Source organism: Brachycentrus maculatus, unplaced genomic scaffold (genome assembly GCF_059751285.1).
Source record: "Brachycentrus maculatus isolate JH-2025_06_01 unplaced genomic scaffold, ASM5975128v1 h1tg001676l, whole genome shotgun sequence".
Classification (NCBI taxonomy): Eukaryota; Metazoa; Arthropoda; class Insecta; order Trichoptera; family Brachycentridae; genus Brachycentrus; species Brachycentrus maculatus.
Genome location: NW_028282284.1, coordinates 1 through 8,272, shown reverse-complemented (window position 1 = coordinate 8,272; position 8,272 = coordinate 1). Strand labels below are relative to the sequence as shown.

General features: G+C 31.0%; 1 protein-coding gene across 1 annotated transcript; it reads left to right on the top strand.

Annotated features, from left to right (window-relative positions):
• Window positions 1–4,550: 4,550 nt before the first annotated feature.
• Window positions 4,551–7,911, top strand: LOC148298731 (uncharacterized; the record flags this gene model as incomplete). The annotated part of the gene is made up of 2 exons (XM_088276681.1): window positions 4,551–5,068; window positions 7,669–7,911. Coding segments are annotated over exons 1-2 (477 nt in total), but the record flags the coding sequence as incomplete, so codon positions are not given.
• Between the last annotated feature and the right edge of the window lie 361 nt (window positions 7,912–8,272).

Here is an 8,272-nt window from a genome sequence, read left to right as displayed (position 1 = left end):
ATATTCATGAAAAATGTTAATTTTTTGGTAGATTTTTTTATGTTACATTTATGAGCATTTTTATTATAGTTGTGTATAGTCGTTATTCGGGAATTTATGCGGCCATTTATACACAATTATACCCAGAGCCCGTGTGGTAAAAACTGAAACAATCTATATTTGCAAGACGGCATTTCGTTTTGTTCAGCTAAATTTTCAAATGGTTTACGAAATAAGTTAACCTACCTACTTGCATAGTACCTAGATCTAAAAATATTGCACAGATCTAACAATAATTACACTTCTATAGAATTGTAATCGCAACGGTCGTGAACATGTGGGCGTTTCTCGTCTGGCCTTTTTTTCTTTTACAGGATAGTATACGATGGATATCCAAGAAAAAATATTATTATTTACAGGAGAAACATTTTTCGCTTTCCTGTAAAATTCCAATAGGTGAACTAGTAACATTTTCGTAATACATAATTCAGTTACAGATATGAACAAAAAATACACAGTTTTTAATAAAACAAACATTTCCGAATTCTTTATCATATGCGAGATAATATGTATTTATAAAGCGCATAATTGAGAATATTTTTCAATTTCGAGCTTGAAGCAATTTATTGTTTACACCAAAAGTTTGATAATCAATCTTTAGAAACTCACATTACGAAAAAACATTGAAATAATACGCAAAAACAGACAATTAAAATTGATAGCTTCAGTTGAATTATTAATAAATAATAATGCTTTTGCATATGTAATATTTATTTTAGTCCATTATTATTTCAAACGCGTGTTATCAGCTAATGAAATGACACGTTTATATTTTTTTCTGATTTTCTCATCTACAGATGCAGCTCGTTCTCATTACATTACTTATATATTTTTAGTGAATTGGAAGAGAAAAAAAAATAATATCAATTTTTTATTATTTTAATATTATTTATCATATTTTTAACACGCTTATTGCCTTAATTTTGTTTAATATAGCTTTTCGCTATGTTTTCTTGGTAAATATTACTTTAACCGTATTCAGTCTCATTTGTTTTATTTTATAACTCTCATTATATTTTTGTTACTTTTTCTAAGTTTCTAAGTTAACCTCTTAATTAATTTTTATTTTTATTATATTTTCAAGTATACTGTAGATACCTTATGTTTGTGATTCAATTAATTAAGGCTGTGTTCAAAGTTTTCGGTTATTTTCCATATTATGATGTTTTTGTTTTATTTATAACTTTTTTTTTAACGTTAGCATCATCCCGCATAATTTTTTATATATTGTACAATACTAATACTACCAAATACTATATATGAAATAGGTACGATCATGATATTGAAAAGTAGTCTCCCAAGTACAATACTGTTCATGTACTAGGTCTTGAAAATATGGATTTAATATAAACATCAGATATATATGTGTTTCATATCGCTCACTCCTTTCAAGAACGTCATAAATCAAAAAACTTGATTTTTCAGGAGAACGTTTTTAAAGTTGAAAAATATAATACAATGTATTAAAAATAAATATGAAGCCACTTACTGAACTTTTTACTATGCAACAGATCTTTTTAGGTAAAACCTGAAGGTTTTTTCTCCATTTGAAAAATATTTATTATATTTTTAAAAAATAATTAAACAATACCTTTTCATCAAAATGCAAAAACAACATTTTCTGCCCTGTAGCGGGTAAATATTAAGTTTAAAATATGCCTCTTTTGCTGGGATATAATACATTTTCTGGGCATTCCGAAAACATACCCAACTCAAAATTCACGATTTTTTATTTATGACGTTCTTGAAAGGAGTGAGCGATATATCAATATTATATGTGTCTCGACTTGGGATGAAGCGTCTACCCCCTATCACTCAAATTAAAGCAAATATAAATTTCATTTTATTTTGAGAGCTGAATTTTACGGACCATTTTATTGATTTATTTTATTTATTTCTTTCGTAGGCTCGAAAAGCGCGCTTTTGCACCTGTACGGAAATCCGCCACTGGCCTTTACTCATCTGTAAATAATTTTATACGTCCTATCGGTAGTTTATTTCCTATTCTTCTTTTGACTGAACTAAAAGAACGGACCGAAAATAAACCGAGACTGTAATTTATATTGCCCATTTTTTACGTTTCGTATGGAATAAAAAAGTTGCCAAAATGGTAAAAAATTCAAGCCAAATCTTGAAATCTAGCTAATATCCCAAAACAATAGAAACGCGATCATACTCGCTAATCCGCCTCAGAGTAAAATATAAAAATACCTACCATTTTACACAATTTTATTCTAAAAGAGCTCATATAAATGATTTTAATTAAGACTAGGCATTTGGATTTTTACATTTATTTTTTAACAAGTACCCAAAAATAGTACCTCACTGGACTCACTCATTTATAGTAGCTTGACTAACTAACAGAAGCTTTAACGAGTGCGAGTGTGTAGCCCCGAGTGCATTAGGCATTACTACTATTCTTTTTTTCCTCTTTTTATTTAAAAAAAACTTCTATTATTTCTATTTATCCTTTACCCTGAGCTCCTTCAATTACCTCATCTTTATCCCACAAAATACATTCCACTCCTAGAAGATCCAAATATCTGGAGTACAGAACAAAACAACATTCCGCCTTTATATAATTAATCAGAGTTGAAATGATATATTGTCTATTAAAAAAATCAAATAGCAAAATAAATTTATAAATTCGGATATAAATGTTATTTAAATTTTAACACCATTAATGAAAATTAAAACATAAGCTCCTATGCATACCCATATGATTCCTTAAATGAAAGTCGCTTAAAAAATAATTAATTATTTTGCCACTTACCGTAAAATGTTTTTCACCAACTTGTTAATTATAATCCTTCAGAGCTCAGTGATGGAGTCAGTCATTGCAAATATTATTGTTGTACTGTTGGAATCTAATATGAACAGAATTAATAATAAAAATATAAATTTGCAGTCATCAATTTAACAATCGTAGGGATTGAATGCTATATTATGTACAAAAATAATGCAATTAGCTTTACCGACACTGGACACAACTAACTCGCGTTGAAAATGCTTCAATAATAATCAGCTTTGCAATAAGCTGTCTGCATTTTGTACCCGTAGATAGTTTTCTTTGACCTGTCTCTAATAATATGGACTGCGTATAGGACTCATAATTCAAATCAGAGTTTCACAAACTGTGGTTCGTTAAATGTAGAAATATATGTAAATATTTTTTAAAAAATACACTTGATTTTATACTGAAACAGAGGTTTTATCTGCCATTATATTTTAATGACTATCAATATTAATGGATTGATTCTTGGTTGATTTTTAAACACAGATTATTTATTGTGTAGAATACGATTATAGCGCCTATATAATTTTAACCTTTGGCACATTCGTTCCATTTCCGAATTCGGTATTCCGAAACTCAAATAAAAACTTTGTACTGGCACACGTTTTTTTTTCGTTTGCACGCAGGTTTATAGAACATGTGTAAACGCATGCTCTATAAATCTGCTAAAATACAAATTCTCAATAAACTGATTTCGTAAATAAAAATTATTTAAGAAATTACCAATGTTTCAAAAATTCTAAGAATATCCGAAAAAAATATAATGTACCTTGATATTTCTCCCGAAAGTGAAAAAACCTATTCTGAATTTGGAATTCGAAATCGGCAAACGAATTTGAAAAACTGACCCGCGCAAATCTAAAATCAAGTTTATTTTTATTTTTATCTCGTTGTTTTGCAACCGACAAAAAACTTAGTAATGTTTAATACTCCAATCATCGTGATTGGCCTAATATTGACACGAATTGCTCAAAAGGGAAGATACACATCACGGGGGCGGAGTTTCTCCGCAGGGGAAATCCAGTACTATTAGAAATACATCCATGTACCACGTCTTTTTCGATCTTTCTTGGATTCTGTTTCTAATCCCACTCTCCTCGTAAATTTGTTAAATTGAAATAACAGGAAAATTATTTAGCTAAACGGATTTAATTTTTTTTTTTTAAATAAAATAAAAATTACGATTTGAGAACCTGGACCGAATGGTAGATGTCGATAATAGCAGTGATTTGTTATAAAATTATGATTTCCTACTGCTAGTGTTATTTTTTTTCACAAAATGGCGTCATCATTTTTAGTTCTGTTGCAAATTCAGAATTTAAAATTGAGAAATGTACGTTGCTTTAGTACTTACCATTCTGATTTCACAAAATGGATAGCTATTTTTTATTCCTAATGCTTATTTTTGACTTATTTATTAAATTTGCAATTCAGAAAAAAAACTTTATAATATTTACAACTCCGATCAATGACTTAAAATATTATAAACATATTTTTTTGCAAGCAATATAAGAAATGACGTAACACTGATTTAAAAATAATCGTAATTGAACACGTTGCACGCTAAATCTAAATTAAATTGGTAGGTATTTTGAGAATCGGTTGGCTGAGTGCACCTAATGGAATGTTGTCAAACGCACCAATACAATAACTGAATATGTAGAAGGCACTGATAGGTGTCTATGGAGCTGTTCTCTTTGGTGTCGGTGTCAAAATTTGTCTCATTCGGACATTTGTCATTTCTTATTCTTATTTATTGTCATGATTCATTTACGTTCAATACGTAATTAATAATATTGGTGCTCAATATAAAATTTGCCGGTTTAAATATACTTTGAAAATCGTTTTGAAACGTAGTTCCTAGTTATATCAAGAATGATGTCGTGTTTTCCTGTTGAATAAGCTAGGAGTTATTATTATTTTTTTGCAAAAGTGTGGTATAATTCATCGCAATTAAAGAAAAAATTGGAAATTTTGTCTTCTGTCGATAGTTTATAAAAAATGTCTGAAAATTGCTCAATGTCGCGCAATAGCCAATCGGGAGATGATTCCTTCATTATTCTAGGAAGCACTTCACCTCAGAATAGCATAGAAACTGCAATGGTGGAGTCCAAGATAATGCAGTGCTCCAAAGGATCGGATTTTTGTGCTGCACTAAATAATATGCCAGTGCTCAACCAACAGATTTTGGAGAATGAACTAACTTCATTTAATGGTAGCTTTAACTTGGATCAGGTATGATGAATTTTATTTAATAATTAAATCTAATTTGACCTCCATTAAGTTGAACTCATATCGGTTCAACCGCCATCACATAGGACAAATGATGCCTTACAAATAACCCCATCAACAGCATAACAATATCACCGACCCATAGCTTTACAGCTACCAGTTCCCAGGCCTACCATATATGCAATGATGTGCTGCGATGGGTTCGCAAAATAATTTGGGTTCGGAGAGTTGTTTGTTAAAATACCGATTTCTTTTTTAATATCCTATTTCCGAGATGGAATTTTAACACAATCACAATTATTTAACATTGATAAATTAAACATCTTGCAGCCGTTTTGTGTACCATAGAACGGGGCTACTTGAACTTTGATTTGTTACTTGAGCCCAGTACAAAAAAGAGATTTAAATCTGTATTTGGTCTACAATAATGAATGTATCATGACAATAAGTGTCACCTGTCAGGGAAACAATGAATCATGTCGATACGTTCATTATTGTAGACCAAATACAGGTCTTAATTTTTTTTTTATACTGGGCTCAAGTAACACATCAAAGTTCAAGTAGCCCCGTTCTACGGTACTATTTTGTTTGCATATATCTATCTACAGTGTATGTACACTACAATACGATGTATAACAGGCGCCGTGACGTATTTGGGTAGCCGCTCGATTGCGAAACTGGCGTTGGGGTTAGATTCCCGCCAATCGTAAAATATATTCAAGAATGATTTATTTTCAATTGGTCTGGGTGTTTGTGATGTAATATTCACATTTACCTCCTCTATCCTTACTATCCTACCTGCAGACAAGCTTCTAAAAGTAGAGGCTTTTCGGGTTATCCTTTTTAATAAAAAAATGTTATAACTAATGACGTACACAGGAATAGTGAAGAATACATTCGTTATGATTACGGTTCATGTTTTCAAGTCAATGCATAACTACCCTGAATATACCAAATACGAACAATTATCGAATATCCAGTGCAAAACCCTAAATAATAAGAGTAGATATTCATCTCTAGTTTTCACCAAGGTGCGAGTTGGTTAAAAGCTTAGCAGCACATCACTGTCTATAAAGATATACCATATATAATAAATCTATGTTTATTATCTCAACTCTGTGTTAGGAACAGCTCTATTCATAAATGAACGTTCTCCGCCAAATTATGTTAATTCATTCATAAACTTGCAAATTCTTTCCTAAATGAAAGCATCAGCCGCCAGTCTTAAAAATTACCACCTTTACTTTGTTATTTCATACGGCCTAAAAACACAAATGCCGATAGTATTTTTGTACAATTTTTGTAGGTATTATTTCCTAATATTGTATGGACATAAATAACTATGGTTTTACAATATCAATCTCTATGTTTTATGTATTTCAAAAGTGAATACAGAAAATTAATATTTTACTAAAAAAAATTCCAATTGTCTGTTGCGTAATGGATGATAAACAATACACAATAGCTTTACCGATATTAATCATAGTTTATCTTATCTCATTGAACACTCATTTGTTGTTTTATGCATCAGTGTACTCATTAATGATATTCTGGTAAAATGTATAAATCATACAATATTTTATACATATAAAACAATCACATTTGTATCTTACTTGGAACACTGTAGAAATGAGTGAATGAAATTAGAAAATGGTTGTCAAAGTACGTATGAGTTTAGCAGTTTCTGAAATGTATTTTTATTTCGAATACAGCAGGACCTCTATAATCCGAATGCCGAAAATTTATCCTCTGTTCAGACTAGTGAAGCATTTGAATTACGGTACAGAGCATCTGTGGGGTATTTTTATCAAATAAAACAAATATGTGTTGCAAAATTTTAAATGTTTATTTATATTTTTTTTAAAGAAATCAAATATTTAATTTAGTCGAGATTTATTCAAAGTAAAAACCTGGCAACTGGTGCGATGTTTGGTGGTAGCACTGATTTCCGTTTTTAAGAAGCACGGTAGGGATGAGTGGGCGTTCGGATTACGGATATGTTCGGATTAGCAGGGGTTCTGATTAAAGAGGTCTTACTGTGTATTATTCTTTTTTTGTTATTGGGTAATATATCCAAAATTAAACAAGGTTATTGGATTGATTACTACTTTTATTTACATAAATATGATAATATATGACGCTTTTCATCTTATTAAGACATCAAACACTTATAGAGTGTTTAATAATGTCTTAATAAGACGAAATGCGTCACATTTTTCATATATACCGTAGAACGGGGCTACTTGAACATTGATGTGTTACTTGAGCCAAGTACAAAAAATATATTTAGATTGTGGTATCGATCAAAGTATCGTGACAATAAGTGTCACCTGTCAGGGAAACAATGAATCATGTCGATACGTTCATTATTGTAGACCTAATACAGATTTAATTTTTTTTGTACTGGGCTCAAGCAACACATCAATGTTCAAGTAGCCCCGTTCCACGGTATATAAATAAAAGTAGAATTCAATCCAATAACCTTGTTTAATTTTTGATATATTATCCAAAAATTTAGCGTGAAATTCTACCAACTGTCTGCAGTTACAATAAATATATTATTATTTTTCATTCCACAATGTATTGTTTTATTTTATTCCCAGCCTTCTCCCGCGTCGGTGGAGATGGCGAGCGCCTTCACGCTGGAGTGTTCCGGCACTCAGGAGATGGAGGCCAAGATTGTGGAACTTCTGGAAGAGAATAGGATCCTACGGCAGACACTGAAACAGAATAATTTTTCCATAAGGGAACAGTTCAAAACAATAGTTGACTGGCAGGAAGACATGATGAAAACTCACCAAATTCACAAAACCAAGTTTCTCGAAACTAAAAATCTTATTGAAAAGGTTTGTTGTAGTGTCAAACTAACCTAACCTAACCTAGCTGAGCAGTTCCTGGTTCCTGATTGGCCCACACTAGATTATCCCTCCTGTTTCCAACACAGATTTAAATAAAACATCTTTATTTAGTTAAAAGAAACAAAAATCCGCTAAATGATCTTCAAACCTTGTACGTAATAAGCAAGGTAAATAATAAATGCAATTCCTTGTTCACAAATCTGGGTTTTTTCATTTAGGAGTTTTTACATTTTGACATCTGTCGAGTTTGAGGGCTTATGACCTGTCATAGGCTGTTGATGTTTTCAGGCGTTATATTTTGCAAAAATCTAAATCAAATGGTCTCTGCCAAATAAAAGCTTTCTCAAAC